The sequence below is a fragment of the Lepidochelys kempii genome, chromosome 9, assembly GCF_965140285.1.
Source record: "Lepidochelys kempii isolate rLepKem1 chromosome 9, rLepKem1.hap1, whole genome shotgun sequence".
Classification (NCBI taxonomy): domain Eukaryota; kingdom Metazoa; phylum Chordata; order Testudines; family Cheloniidae; genus Lepidochelys; species Lepidochelys kempii.
The window spans coordinates 65200720-65215846 of NC_136388.1; the positions used below are offsets into that span (position 1 = coordinate 65200720).

General features: G+C 47.5%; 1 protein-coding gene across 1 annotated transcript; it reads left to right on the forward strand.

Moving 5' to 3' along the window:
• Window positions 1-1694: 1694 nt before the first annotated feature.
• Window positions 1695-11448, forward strand: TSPAN6 (tetraspanin 6). Its single transcript, XM_073360844.1, has 8 exons — window positions 1695-1855; window positions 2946-3134; window positions 3480-3554; window positions 5020-5118; window positions 5840-5992; window positions 6834-6917; window positions 9744-9832; window positions 10621-11448. The coding sequence occupies exons 1-7, from the start codon at window positions 1769-1771 to the stop codon at window positions 9810-9812; spliced, it is 756 nt and encodes a 251-aa protein (XP_073216945.1). The 5' UTR covers window positions 1695-1768; the 3' UTR covers window positions 9813-9832; window positions 10621-11448.
• Window positions 11449-15127: the final 3679 nt, after the last annotated feature.

The following is a 15127-nucleotide window of genomic DNA, read 5'->3' on the forward strand; positions in this document are numbered from 1 at the left end:
TCCACTCAATGCTTTCCAAAGGATCCCAGAGGGGAAGTGATGGGTGACTGCTTCTCCTCTCTGAAGGCTCCCAACTCTGGGGACCCACAGGTTACAAACCTGTCACCTCTCCTTTCCAACGTCTACATAAAGCTAGTGGTTGGGACTGTGGGAAAGTGCTGGTGTCAGTGTCATCCTATGCTGGTGATAATTCTCACTTCTAGGTCTCCTTTTCATGATGATCATTGATAGACTTATCCAATGCCTGACAGAAACTAGGATGTACAGAAAAGCCAGCTGGCTGCAGTTTAAACCAGACAAGATACAGCTGATGCTGATTAGCAGAGGCAAGTATTTAGAGGACCTACCAAAGCCTATAGGTACTCCAACACCTGGGATGGTCTGTGGTCCAATGCTGTTGCTAGAGCCTTCATTGCTCTTAGCTTCTCCATGATTGCACTGGCCACCAGAACAGCAGTCTCGCTGAGAGCCAGCAAAGACACTGTGCCCCCTCCTCTCAAATGCAGATCTCACCTCAATCATCCATGCCACTGTGACCTCTCAGCTGAACTATAACAACAGGCTTAAACATGAAAGTCCCCTGGAAACTTCAGCTCGTCCCGAGGGGCTCTCCCCCTCATCTGAAGGAGGTAGGCTGATGTGCACGCATTTTAGCTGTGCTCTGTGTGCGCTGCACTCGCTGCCATTTGCTTACCAGATGAAATAGAGAGAGCTCTAAATAGACTAGTCCAAGTTAATGGTGGCCTCTTCATCTCCAGCTCCCCATGAGACACTGGAATTCCCTGTCCCACTGGTGATGCTTAGGGAAGCTGCCTCACCGTGTTCTCACTAGCAGGGCATAGTACTGTGACCCAGGAACCTGTAGGTGCCAACTGCTTCGTCTGCAGCCTCTCTGCCTCCTCCTCTGGTGTCTGTGCCCCAGCTGGAAACTGTTATAATTGATTAAGTGATGGTCTGCTCTACAACAGCTAGTCAAGTTGAGTTATTTTCTGGACCTGGGGGGCGGAAGGGGAGTTCACCACAGGCTAAAGTTGAAATAAACCAAGCTGAACTCACACCACAGCTGACATTTTAGCCCATAAAGAAAAGGAGGACTTGTGGCACCTTAGAGACTAACCAATTTATTTGAGCATAAGCTTTCGTGAGCTACAGCTCACTGCATCGGATGCATTCATTCCTTTTCTTTTTGTGAATACAGACTAACAGGGCTGCTACTCTGAAACCTGTTTTTAGCCCATAGTGAGGGCTGCATCCAGCCATCCTCTGCCACAATAAATAACCCCTCTTTTCAACCGCCTCTAACTTGGTTATGAAGCTGGCTGCCTTTGACGTGAGAGATGGCACTGGCAGGGCCTAGTTCCCTAAGGCGCGGGGTGGGGGTGCAAACGCAGGTCCAAGGGCCCCCGGGGCGGGGGCTCACCCGGGCACACAGGGGGAGCCTTGCAGGAGCGCAGCTTGCGGGGGGGGGGTGCAAACCTCTGGGGATGTCTGTGAAATCGGGAGTTGTGTGATTCGACAAGCCCGCAAGGAGGGGAGGGGAGGGGAGGGGGACCCAGCGGAGCCACGGGAGCTTTGCCTAGTCTCGGGGGCACGGGTGGGAGGGGCGGCGGGCCGGGCCGGGGAAGGGACGTGCGAGGAGGCTCAGGCCTCGGTAGTTCTCGGCCGTTTCCGGCTCGGCTCGGCCCGTCCCAGCGCTTTCCGGCCAGGCTCGGCCGGGGCCGCCCGGGGGCGGGGCTGGCGGCGGAGATCGGAGCGTGGCCCGGCCGCCATGGCGCCCCCGTCGCGCAGGCTGCAGACGAAGCCGGTGATCACCTGCCTCAAGAGCGTCCTGCTCACCTACAGCTTCGTGTTCTGGGTGAGGCGGCGGGCCCGGGGGTGGGGGCCCTGGCGGGTAATGGGGACCTGGGGGAGGGGCCCCGGGGATTGTTGGGGGCCCCGGGGCAGGGGCCTGGGGAGAAGTGGGGACCCCTGGCGGGTAATGGGGTCCCCAGGGGGGCGGGGCCCCGAGGATAGTGGGGGCCGAGGCGAGAGGACCTCGGGGGGCTGGGCTGGACCCCTCCAGGGGTGGGAGCGGGGGCAGGGCCCAGGCTCCAGAGGGGTTCCTCTGTCGCCTGTCCGGCCTGTAGGGACCCTCTGGCCAGGTGCCCCCCCCCCCGGCAGTCTGTGCCCATCCCGGGGCTCCCCTCACCCCGTGTCATGGCCCTGCATGTAGCACGTCCACACGCGTGTGTGACCCGAGGGGCACCTGTGTGGCTGGTGACGTGCCCGTCCATGCCCAGTATTGGTATGGCAGCCTCGGGGGAACAGCAGTGCTGGGTGGGGTGCACCCCGTAATCTTGTCCCTTTCCTTTCACTGCTCCCCAGGCTACTGTGGCAGGTGAGTGTGTCCGATCCATTAGCGCTGGGCCAGCCCGTCTGCCCCCCATTTACTTCTCTGTACCTCTCTTCCCTCTGCGTGTGCGCGCGCGTGCATGACGGGGTCTGGAATGTGGCACCCATGGGCATGTTTGTAACAGAGCAAATTATTTCTACCTGGGGAAATTTAATTCCCAAAGGCAGATTCATCTGAGTTCCTGTTTATACAATGCCCAAGGGACTGAAGTTCAGAGATGAAATGCTCTGATTATACAAGTGCTTCCTAGATTCCCAGCACTGCCTTTCTGAAAAATGATTTCACATCAATGATTTTAATGCCCACTTTCAAGGACTTCTGCCAGGCAGTCTTTCCTGGAACCCCTCTGCTCATGCTGCCCTCCCATCCCCAGTTTATCTGTCCTTAGCCTCCCATTTCTCTCCTATGGGATCCCTGTGTTTTTGCATACTTCCAGAGTATCTTGTGTCTCCTAGTCTCTCAGTGTGTGGGTTTAAGTGACTATGGCTAAGTAAAGTGCTTTGAAGTGACAAGTGGAGTCACGATGATTGAGTCTCAATTCTGATTTCTCCAGATCTCTGGCATTATCCTCCTGGCAGTTGGCATCTGGGGCAAAGTGGGCCTAGAGGTGTATTTCTCCCTGTTAAATGAAAAGGCCACCAATGTCCCCTACGTACTCATTGGCACAGGTACTGTTGTCATCCTTCTGGGCACTTTTGGCTGTTTCGCCACCTGCCGTGGAAGCACATGGATGTTAAAACTGGTAAGTGGTCGTTGACTACCAGAAGGCTCACAAATCAAATACCTGCTTCTACAACCCAGGACTTCACCAGCTGTCTGCATGTGCTCCTCCTTTGTGCTGTGCTGTGTATGTGTGTCTGCCTCGAGAAACACTCTCTCCCCTCTTTGTACAGTGCTAAATACTGAACCATATATTCGTTGACTTTCTCACGTAGCCACAAATCCCAGCACCTCAACTCTGCCAAAGAGGTTGACTCCAGGGTGTGTCCTAATAGATTCTTTTCCTGCAGCCTTCTTTTCTGTGTACCTGTGTTAGCCCTGGAATGTATTTTGGTTGCATTGACTCTCTCTTCTTTTCTGTCCACAGTATGCCATGTTCTTGTCCCTCATCTTCTTGATTGTGCTGGTGGCTGCTGTTGTAGGATTTGTGTTCAGACATGAGGTGAGTCCAGGTGTGACCTATCTCTCTGGTACTTTAACCCCTTCCCTCCTCTTCCTGAGGCAGCCTGAGGCCAGGACTTGGATGCAGCACCTGCTCAGGACAGAGTTCTCACTTGCATGTTGTTTCCTCTTACTTTGTGTAATCCCATAGTTGCTGCATACTGAGGGCCAAATTCTGCTCCTTTTTATTCAGGTATAAATCTGGAGTAATCCTTTTGACTTCAGTGAAGTAGTCTGGATTTACAATGTTCTTGCTGAGAACAGAATTTGGCTCAGTTTCTGATTCCAAATGTTCAATAAGCACAAAAAAGCTGAATAAGAAAAATCTTTGTCATATAAAGATGTAAAAACTGCTTAAAAAAAAGAAAGTCACATCAGAAAAGTTTAATTAGTTGAACAGGCAAGTTAAATGAGAGAAATTTAGGGCCAACATTGGGGGACCCACATGTTGGGGTTCTGAACTGGGAGTGGGGACTAAATCCATGTTTTCTTTTGGATACAATCTTTAAATAACTAGCTTTACTCCCTTTGCCAGCATGATTGTTTTTTCACAAATCTCATACCATAACTAATCATAGCTGGCCTCTTTCTAACTTTTGTTTGCATGTGACATGTTTGGGATGGACATATTTGAATCACAAGAATTAATTTGTAGTTGTACTGCTGATGATTAATCAAAATATTAGCAAAGATAAAATTAAAGTTAAACTTGAACTCAGTACTTGTGAAATACAACTGTAACACTATCTACCAAGTTAACCAGTATTTAACATCAATGGGGATTTAGAGAGACTATATGTAGAGTGCCTAGAAATAATCATAATGGGTGCATTATACTGCCCAAGAGAAATTTTAGTCATTAATCCCTTAAAGTGCCTTAAATCGTGTAGAAAAGTATTTCAGTGATTTGAAATAACCTGACTGTAATGAGGTGGGGGAGATGTTCAAAGGCATAAATGGCTATTAGACACCTACCTCCCATTTGTGCCTTTGAACATCTCCCTCAAGGACTGGAAAGTGGAAACCAAGACCATTCCCTAGTTCCTACTAAGCTTGACAGATATGCACATTTTTATAAAAAACAGACTTTTTAATTTGTGAGTTTGATTCTTCATCTGAAACGTGCCAGTCAGATTGATTTTGCAAGTGTCTTTGGCCATAAATATGGCCCACACAAACCATGATTTTATTGTGATGTCACAGTGATTAGGTCTGCCTGTAAATGCAAGAATTAAGTTCCAGTGCTTGGTGCAGTGCTCCCTTCCCTAATCCCCAGTTCATCTTCATAGCTAGTCTCACATCTGGATAGTAACAGGAATGACTTTCTAACGTGGTTTAAGCCATTCCTGGTTCTCTTTCTGATGGAGCTGTGTTTTTTAAGGCAAAGAAGTTCTTGTGACAGGGAACTCTTTGGGACCTGTAGCCTTCGGAGGCTTAGCTTATGAAAATGTTTCCCTTCTCTGCAGATTAAGAACAACTTTCAGAGCAACTATAGTCTTGCTCTGAGGAACTACAATGCAACAATAGATCCCCACAGCGACGCGGTGGATACTATCCAGAGAACTGTGAGTGCTCATATTTGGTTCCTTCTAAAGAAACTGGTGGGGAAGCCTGTATTCTCCAGATGCATGGCCGAGGACTCCCCGATACTTGTGTTGTGCAGCAGCTGAGGCTGGGACTCCCATGCACGGGCAAAGTACAACGCAAGGAAGGCCCTCTTTTACCAGGAGGCATTAAACATTAGATGCCTTCTCTGCTACTGCCAGAGCTGTTCCTCAGAAGGAGAGTGTGCTGCAGCCTCCCCTTGCCTCATTCCCCATGCGATTGGCTCAGAATACTGGGGGAGCAGTATTGCCTTAATGTTCCCAGTTCTCAGGCATGTGAGGGACGGCCGTTATGATGGACAGCATAGAGGGCGGCTGTGTGCACGCAGGCGGCCTTACAGGGTATGTGCTATGCAGATCTTATCTGAGTGCGTAGAGTGTGCTTGTCCCTGTACAGACACTGTCCTTGTCCTGCATATATCTGTATCCCTGAGACTGTCTGAAAGCATTTGCATTTGAAGAAAAATAGCTGCTATGCGCTGTTCAGAGGAGGTGAGAGGTAAAGGGCAGGAGGTGGGGGAAGGTGTCTACACAGGGCTGTTGGGTTGCAGTGAGGAGGGACATAGGGGGAGGCCAAGGGGGGAAAATTTGGGGAGCTTGCAGTGATTGGTGTAGCCTTGGAGATGTGGTACTTTGGGGTTCATGCACTACTCCTTACTGTTCTAAAACTTGATTTCCCCAGTTACACTGCTGTGGAGTCCAGAACTATTTTGACTGGGTGAACACTACCTACTTTGCACAGAAGGGAATCCCTCTGAGCTGCTGCAAGTTCCAAAACTGCACAGAAAGTGATCTGAAGGAGCTGGATAAAGCCAAGGCTATGGTGTATGGCAATGTAAGTGAATCTCAGAGACTATCCCTCGATGTGTCCTGGAAGCAGGCGTGGGGAGGGGAGAGCTGGGATACTTGGATCTTCTTTCTCTGGTAGAGAGTCAAGTCCTGTAGGTGAGAAGGAACTTAGCTCCAGAAAGAGGGTTATTGAGCCACAGGAAACTTGTATGCAGTAATGGGGGTGAAGGCCGTGTTGCTGCTGATAGGGGAAAGATGTGTAGAGAAACTGTCTCCAGTGTTTTTTCTCAAGTTCTCTGGAAGTCTCAGCTATTCCCTATTGGTGGGAAAGGATCTGTGTCTGCATCTTGCCTGCAGTGTATCACTTGCCCTGTGTGTGAGATACTGTTGTACAATGCTTTATGTTCCTGTAACACTTAATCCTCACAGCTCCCTTGTGAAGAAAGTATACAGGGGAATGAATAGAAATGTAGAGGCAGATAGTGTTACCTAGTGGCTAAGCCGGGACTAGGAAGTCTGAGTTCCGCTCCTGGCTCGGACACTGTCGTGCTTGTGACCTTTAGTGAATCATGCTGCCTTTCTGTACCTATACATCCCCATTCATAAAACAAGGCTAATGCTCACCTTGGCAAAGTGCCCAGGATGAAAGGTGCAAAGTACAAAGCTTTAAATGACTCGCCCAAGATCAAACAGCAAGTCAAATGGCTGAATTCAGCACACAGCCCAGGACGTTTTGACTCCCAGGCCTTTACTTGGATTCCTTCCTGAGCTTGTTCACCCCTCTAGCTGCCTGTGTGGTGTCTGTGGGTTGGAAGGATGTACACTTGGTGTCTGGTGGCCAGGAATTGTCCATGCTCTACTCTCATGCTAATTATTTTTTTCTGTAGGGTTGTTTCAGTCTGGTAACAACAGTTATGGAGTCCAAAATGGGCATTGTGGCTGGTATCTCCTTTGGCATCGCTTGCTTCCAGGTAAACTCTCCCTTGCTGTTCTTCTATGGTCCTTGAGGAGCTCTGAGTTTAGTTTTTGTGTTCGTAATTGTATTTAATGTCTTTTAATGTTTTCTTACATATGTAAAGGCACAGCATATTTCAGAGAGGAGGAAATGGTCGACCGTTCTGCAGATTCCCCTGCCATTTTGCTTAAGTGCCACCCAGTCACCCATCTCCAAAACTGGGGATGAAAATGCCAGCTTCCTCCCAGCAAGCCTGCGTATGGCTTGAGAACAGCTCACTCTGGAAAGAGCCAACTTCTAAGAGATGCCAGTACAACCAAACCTCTCCTGTTCTGATGCAGTGTTAGCTGTCTGAATTACTTCTTCCAGCGCACAAACTGTCACCCTTGCTTCAGCTGCCCTTTCAGGATGATAGTTTAACTAACTTAAAGTGCTTGTAGGTGACCTAAAACATCCTGAAATGCCTCTCTCAAATTCAGACCCAGTTAACACAATGACACCATCTTCTGTTAGCCACACTGCAGAACAGCGTGCATAATATTACAGACTCCCTCTTCTCCCCTTGCTATTTCTTCCTCTCCCTCTGATTCTTCAACCTGAGGTTTTATCCTGGTGGTGAAGAAGCATCATGTCTCAAGCAGTGACAGAACTAGTGTCTCCTAATCTGACCAACCTTGTCTCAGTAGGAAGCAAGAGGCCTCTGGCCTGAGCTCCTTGTGTGCATGGGGAACATTTTGAAGTGGGCTTTCAGAAGAGCTCCCTACGTTGGGTGCATGTTGAGTGCTGAGCAGTTGTGAAAATGTGATCATAAGTGTCCCAGTGGGAGTTGCTTGGTGCTGAGAACTCTTGCATATCTGGCCTGTATTTAGTTGAGCTGCTTGGAAAATTTGACCTCAATTCTGGTTCCTGAGCACTTGAAAGCCTGCCTAGTGGGCTAAGGTTAGCAGGTTTTGCCTTCATATAGGGTCTCTCTGGCTGATGGAGCTTCCTGACACGTTTGGTCTCAGTCTCTGTCATCTGAGAAGGTGATCAAAATGGTGTCCCTTAGCATGTGTTTCTTTCATGGCTTTATCACATAGGCATGTGCTCTCACCATCTCTGTAGGGTCATCGTTCATTCTTGTGTGTGTCAGAGTATTATGTCTTAGGGAGAATTTAAAAGATAGCTGGTGCAGATCTTCCTTATCCACAGGCTCTCCCAGAATGCTGATATTGCGACAGCACATCAGTGTGTATTGGTATGTAACAGGCATATATCTGAACAAGTTTCTGTGTTGCATAGTATGTCAAGTAAGATCATCTGCTGTACTACCTAGGTCTTGCTGAGTGCCTCAGTTGTGGTCTGAGCCCTTAGTCTTTCTGCTGCAGCTGCTAGGTTTGCTGAAATCGCCTGTGTTCTGTGTTGTTTGGCTGTGATAGTTTCTAGGAATTCGAACACCTTGCAGTCGGCAAGGAAGGTGGCAACAGAGACAAAGACACAGATGAACTACGCCTCATTACTTGACTTGACTCTTGTTTCGGGGCGATTTCCATTCTTTCTGAAATTCTCGAACACAGAGTCACAGATCTCTGTATCAATTCCAAATGGCAGAACTCCTTATTTTCTTCAAAGCATGTTTGCTTTTGAGTAAAGAGTATGAAGAAACAGCAGCTTGAGATTGAGGCAAAGGAGTACACAGACCCAAAACCAGAGAAGAGACTGGCAGAGTGAGATTGTGTATTGATTGCTTGATTTATTTTAGCTTTAATTTACTCTTCATTGAAGGAAATTGCCTGAAAGCAGTCTGTGAGGTATACAGGCACATCTTTTCTGAGTCAAGGTTTAACATGTAATAGCACAAGCACAGAGAGAAGAATCTCGGCCAGCCTGTTTTATTCTGATATTCGTTTGTCACTGTGCTGTTCCCTGTAACAGACAGACACAGCAAGGACTGGGAGAGGTTGGAGCACAGACCTTTATCTTGCAGCTGGTACATTTGCAAACTGTCTTCATTGCATTTTGTTGTCAGTTTCCTAGGGCTGGAGCCAGTTGGTCTCTTTCAGCTGCTATCCATTTCCTCCCTCCTTCCTGGGATGTACATATCACACTCTACTTATTACAGCTTCCACATCTATATTCCAAACAGGACATCTGGAATTTGATGAATAAGTGGGTGGGCCCATGTGCCTTCGTCAGCTCTAGGCAGGTAACCGCATTGTAGCGATTGCAGTTATTGAGGAACGTGTCATTGTTTGGGGCTTAGAATCCTATAAACATTTCATGATTTATTCTCAGGTGAACTTTGTTGTGTCACGCAAGTGAAAGGCCCAATTCTGCAACTTTGCCTCCTGTGAGTACAGTTACATGCATGAGTGTTTTTAGGATCAGGTCCTAAATGCCTTTGGTACAGAAAACAGCTGCCTGGAGCCCCATAACAGTCATAACTGATGTGTGTCCTTCAGTGTTTTCACATCAGAAACACACCAACCTTGATTCCATCATTGTCCTTGCAGTGGGAAGAGGCAGTTGATATTTTCTACTGGTTGTGTAATGGGCTGTGATGCTCCTGAGAGCCATATAATCTCTGTGAAATTACCATAAAACAGTAGATGGTTCATAAAGCAAATTCTAACAAGAAGCAACGTTCTCTTTCTCTCACAGGGAGAGCCTTCTCACTGATGGCTGCCAGGATCCTCTGACTCTCAGCTTTATCCACGCTAAAGCAAAGGAGCCCAGATTTTGCTTTTACAAAACCAAAACAGTCTCCAGTGCTTCAGATCTCGGTTGCATTGTATCCAAATCATTGCAGTTTGGATGTCCAGTTTTGGGTGACCTATACTTAGTTTATTTTTTCACATTTCAGTTGGTTGGGATCTTTCTCGCCTGCTGCCTTTCCCGGTACATCACAAACAATCAGTACGAGATGGTGTAACAAGCCAGCCTTTGACCAAGGTATGTCTGTCCTGCAGTGCCGGGGAGTGTGTGTGTGTATTCATATACCTGTGCACTGAATGGTGTGCCTGTCTGCAGATCTAGGGATGAGGGAGATCTTTTGTAGGCTTGCGCTTTCATAAGGCTGTGTGCGTATGTGCACAGGAAGGTCTGAGCAGAGAAACATGCGCACCCATGTGCAGGTCCACCCACTCAGGGATGTGCGAGGGTCTGCTCAAATCTGTGTTTCTTCTATAAGCATCTAGCAGAGAGAAGAACCCACATTTTGTAGTAAGCAGTTCTTTGACATTTAAAGTGAAATAAAATCTTTATGGATCTACCTGTGTGCAAGAACAGAGCAGACAGGTGCTGTTGAATCTCCTACACGTGTGTGTTCATGCACCTTGGTTAGTTACCTAGACCTCCTTCCCATCACCCTAGACCACCTTTCCCATCACTCCCTCTATGGTACTAGTTCTGCTTCTTCCCAGCTCTTTTAGTGCACTACAGTTCTAGCTTGCAGTGCCCCCTGCTATTCTAGTACGGCCTCTCCTCCTCTTGTTCACCACACTGCTCTGCTTCTGCACCTCAATCTAACCCGCAGCCCCTCCGCTAATCCCATATTGGGCCTTTCAGAGCAGGGGTGAATATGTTGAATGCTGGTGCATTTCGCAGTGAGGACCAGTATCTGCTGTGGAGTAGCATGTGACCCACAAACTTGCTTCCACTGTGTGACTTCAGCTCTGTGGGAATCCTGATCTCTAGAGCTGGGAAACATGTTCATTAACCCTTTGCTTTCTGAATTTTAGGAAATTTCCTCTGATCTCCCTCCTCTGGAGAGCACTTCATGACTTCCAGTTTTCACCTGGTCCCAGCCTGCTGAAATCATGTTTGAACTGACTGATCCTCTTCAGAATCAGCGCACGGAATAGAGTGTACCAGCTGTTCTGTCGCAGTCAGGGAATTGTCAAAACACTACTCTTTTGTAACACTGAATGGGGTAATTAGTGTACCCAAGGTAGTTATAATAACTACATTCCTCCAGGCCCCCACCTCCTCAGTTTGATTGCACAATGAAGTAGCATGATATGACAGTACTCTTATGTCATTCTTATACTTTCTGCTAGTTATTTAACTGGAATGCACCATTAACTTTGGAGGTGTATAGTATGCATTACGAACGAAGCACTCATTGCTTTCTCTTCTGCCTTTGGCCATTTAAATTATATTATTCACTTCACACTCTGTCAGTGATCCATTGAAACACCTACTGTTGCAACTGGCTGGTCCTATCATGTTATGCAGACACATTGCCATGTCTATCTGAGGCTCTGTGTTCAATAGCATCTGTTTCCACGCTCTCTTCCCAATCAAGGGTTTTATATCACTTTTTTTATAATTGTATTTTTTAAAGGGCCTCGTTCCTCTCTCCTGATCAGGTTGTAGTGATTTTCATAAGTTGTAGCATGAGGTTCGGTGGTGTAGCTGTCTGTGTCGATAGCTTTGTAGGTATGCCTCCACCAAGTTGGGCATGATTTCATCATCAGTATTATGTTCTGCTTTAACTTGTTTTTTTGTATTAAATAGAAATCCTCTTGTCTTGAAACACAATAAATATTAAATATTTTACTCTAAAATATCAGCGCGGTTGGGTTTTGTCTCCAGGAAATTCCACCTTGATTTCAGTGCAGGAATCTACCGGAGGCATAGATTTGTTTGCCACTCATGTCCCCATTCTGGCCTGGCCCATAACCCTTGTAGCATAGCAGCACATATGCTCTCTAATCCATCAGTGTGTTGGCTCAATTTCAATTAGAGAAGTTTATTTGTATTCTCTTTCTAAAAATTGTCATGCAACATTGTTGATGGAGAACCCTCAACTGCTGGCATGGAATGCTGCAGGTGAAGTTCTGCTGAGTGAACCTTAGGCAGGACAGAGGTCATTCCTCCTGTAAGTTCATTCCTCCTCTGCTATCTTTGTTGCTGAATTTGGCCCGTTCTGCTTTGGGATCCTTCAGAGGAAAAGGTACTCTGTCACTGTAGGAAGGGGGATTTGTTCTTCTTGGTTTTCTGTGAACAAATCCATTGACAGGCCCCAACCGTTCTCCAATAACGGAGCACACGGAGGTGAGGCCCTCTATCCTGAAGACATAATAGCATCCTCCTCCTTCACCTGAGCTTGGTGCACGGTTTGGTTTGTCAGACGAGTGCTGTGCACTGGATTGGGAATTAATGCTCAGGAAAGTCGGAGAGGGGGATGAGGTACAGTTTGCCAAGCACTGTTTTAGTAATCACTGTATGAGCATGAAAAGAGGAGGGATTAGAAAGTGCTGGCTGAGCTACTGGACAATAACAAAGGGTCTCCACCCTGATGCAGAGAGTGCTTTTCACACCATTAACCTGCCCTTCCTGTCACCAAAACCAGTGCTGCTGAGAGGCAGCCTGCCCTGGCCCCAGAAGCCTGAATGGAGGAGCAGAACTACATCAGTGTTCCAGCAGAACATAATTGCCCTGTTCTGTACACCCCCTGAAGCTTTGTTACAGATCACTGCCAGAGACAGGATACCATGGTCTGACCCGGTATGGCAGCTCTTTAGTTCTTTTGTTAGCGGTAGCTGGCTTAAACTGGCTTCATTTCTGACTACAAAACTTAATATTCCATTTAGTGTCAGAGAATAAATCAAACTCTTGGATGTCAGTTCCCAGATGGTTTTGTTAAAAAGCCTCCAGGGTTTTCAAGGCAAGGCAAAGTGCATTAGCACTTTTGACCATTAACATAACAATATAGACGTTGTCCAATTACAGCTAACGACTGGACAGCCTGGATAAAAACATGCTAATGGAGGGACATGTCTAACTGAAACTGTTCATCGGAAAGCCTGTGCAAAGACATGAGCCTGCACATACTCCTTTTCGGCTGGCTTGTGTGCTGTGCCATATAGGCCAATAAGTGCAGCCCTAGTTTAATCTGGTTCAAAATCAACAGGGTTTGTCTAGATGAACAGTTGCACCCCATCTTTCTGCTTGTTAAATTGACAGTGCATTAGCCTGTTGCGCACTCACTATCCACGTGGACCCTGCTGTCATGCCTAAAATGTTCCCTGGTGCACTTTGGTCTGCTTCCATTTCAAAGTGGAGTGGATCAGAAGGCATCAGGGAAGTGTTAGTGTGCAGTAGCAGTGTCCACTAGCTAACGCGGGGCAGATTCACACTCCAACGTGCTGCGCCCTACCTATTCAGCGAGACAAGCCCTCAAGTGGTGGTTGTGCAAGTTATTTTGGTCCCTTTGGGGGCTGTATCTAAAGTCCTGCCACACATTGGATCCTATTTGGTGCTAATCACCTCATGCTATCCTTTGCTGTTAAAGTTTGTGCTGATTGACGTTCACTGTGATCTGACAGCTGGTTTGTGGCTTACCTCGATGATGATGTGGTTCTTAGATTTACTTAGGCCAGGTGGCCACATGATTAAACCACCACAGTTGGCACTAACCGGCCCTCTTGTTGGAAAGTCTCAGCAGAGACACTTAGGATTGCAGGAATGTGGAGTGTGACCTGCTATAAGCTTTAGAGGCCAGCATTAAGGTATGTTTTTACAGAGGTGTGTCTTTGTGCTACGTGTGTCACACCCCGTGTGGATTCTGGTACTTTCCAGAATACATCTCATGTTAAAAAATTGGCCCTGTTGAAGTTACTCCCCTGAGACCTTCCAGACCTCCTCCTTTTGGTGATAGGATCAATGTGACATACCCCTCTCGCCTGGCTCCGTGCCTGTGTTCACACTGGAAGAGCACAGGCAATGTCAGCTGCTGGGGTTCCAGCTCTGGAGCAGGCTCTGCGGACCCATCAGAACTGATCCCGCCATGCTGGACTCTTGCTTCTCCTCCTTCTGTTGGGATGCTGCTGGTGACCTGTCATAAATCAGCTGTTGCACAGTGGGTTTCAGCTGGCTCAGAAATCCTATTGATGAGTTTACAGTGCCAAGCACCTTTGGGGATGGGGGCATTAGAAATGTGCACTGAGGTAAGTTGTGGAAGCTGTGATGCGACAAGGATGCTCCACATTCCTGCCTGTTCTAAAACCTTCTGTTGCGGGGTCCAAAGCAGGGAGCAGCAGGAGTTGAGTAGCAATCGAGGGCCGCTAGTGAGAAGCTGCTGTAACAGCTGTTGCAGGTGAGAGCGTATGCTAATGCTGCTTAGGTGAGTTAAAAAAGGAAGGAGCCCCTTATCTTGCTCCACGGTGGCTTTCACATGTTGTTCCTTTGTCCTGAATGTAGCTGCAATAAATAAGCCATGAGCACTCGCCCCTGACATTGCTGTCTTCTCTTACTCTGCATACTTGGTCTTTTGGCAACAGCTCTGACTTCAACTCCAGAGAGAGCCACCTGAGCATGAGTTCGTGCAAATCACAGGGCTAGTCTCCTGCACCCTGCCCCGGCTGACTTCTGAATTGCAGTCTTTCCTTTGCTCTCCTGTTATGGGGTGTAACTGATGGGGATGTAGGGTCTGTATATGCGGGTATGTTTTCCCATACAATATTTATATGTCAGGAAAGGTTTCTGAATTCAGTTTCTGAAATAGCTGTAGTTCCACCCCATGGCCAGCAGAGAGCAGCACCGAGAGAGCATATTGATTTCAGAGCCTGTCCATCTGGAATTCTCCCACTTTCCTTTCTGAATCCTCTCCAGAGGGGGAAACCCCAGCCACCCCTCCTCATTTTGTGGGTTTGCTAACGAGGGATGCTGTGCTCAGATGCCGGGCCAACAAGTGTGGTATAAATACCTAGACTAATCATTAAAATGTGTAATAGAAACATAGTGCATGAGAGCAGGATGGATGACTTGAATGCGGCAATTATTATTTATTCTTTGTATCATCATAGCTCCTAGGATCTCCAGGTGTGGAGCAGGACCCATCATGCCAGGTGCTGTACAAACACACATCACAAAGGTGGTCCCTGCCTCCAGGAGCTTAATAATCTAAGCAGGGGCCAATGTCGCTCAGATACTCAGAATGTGTTAAAGGCAACTTGTACCACAGCAGAAAGACTTTATTTTTGAATAGGTGTTGTTAACATACTAGATTTATGTGATGGAGGGTGGGGTTCAGGGAGAATGCAGGCACTTTATGCACCTGAAGAATAAGGAATATATTGTATTTTGTTCCTTCAAGGATCTCCAAGCACTTTGCAGAGGTGATGGGGATTCCATTTTCCAGATGAAGGAAAAGGTACAGAGAGGGGGTAAGGTCACACACTGAGCATGGAGCAGAGTTTCACAGTAGAAGCCTGGTCTCTGAAATGAGAGTTGGTTCATAAG

Excerpts from the sequence above, each read along its gene's own strand:
- TSPAN6 (XM_073360844.1), top strand. The coding sequence starts at position 1,769 with ATGGCGCCCCCGTCGCGCAGGCTGCAGACGAAGCCGGTGATCACCTGC. Across the intron at positions 3,135-3,479 it reads GCACATGGATGTTAAAACTG|TATGCCATGTTCTTGTCCCT; the intron begins GTAAGTGGTCGT and ends TTCTGTCCACAG. Across the intron at positions 5,119-5,839 it reads TGGATACTATCCAGAGAACT|TTACACTGCTGTGGAGTCCA; the intron begins GTGAGTGCTCAT and ends TGATTTCCCCAG.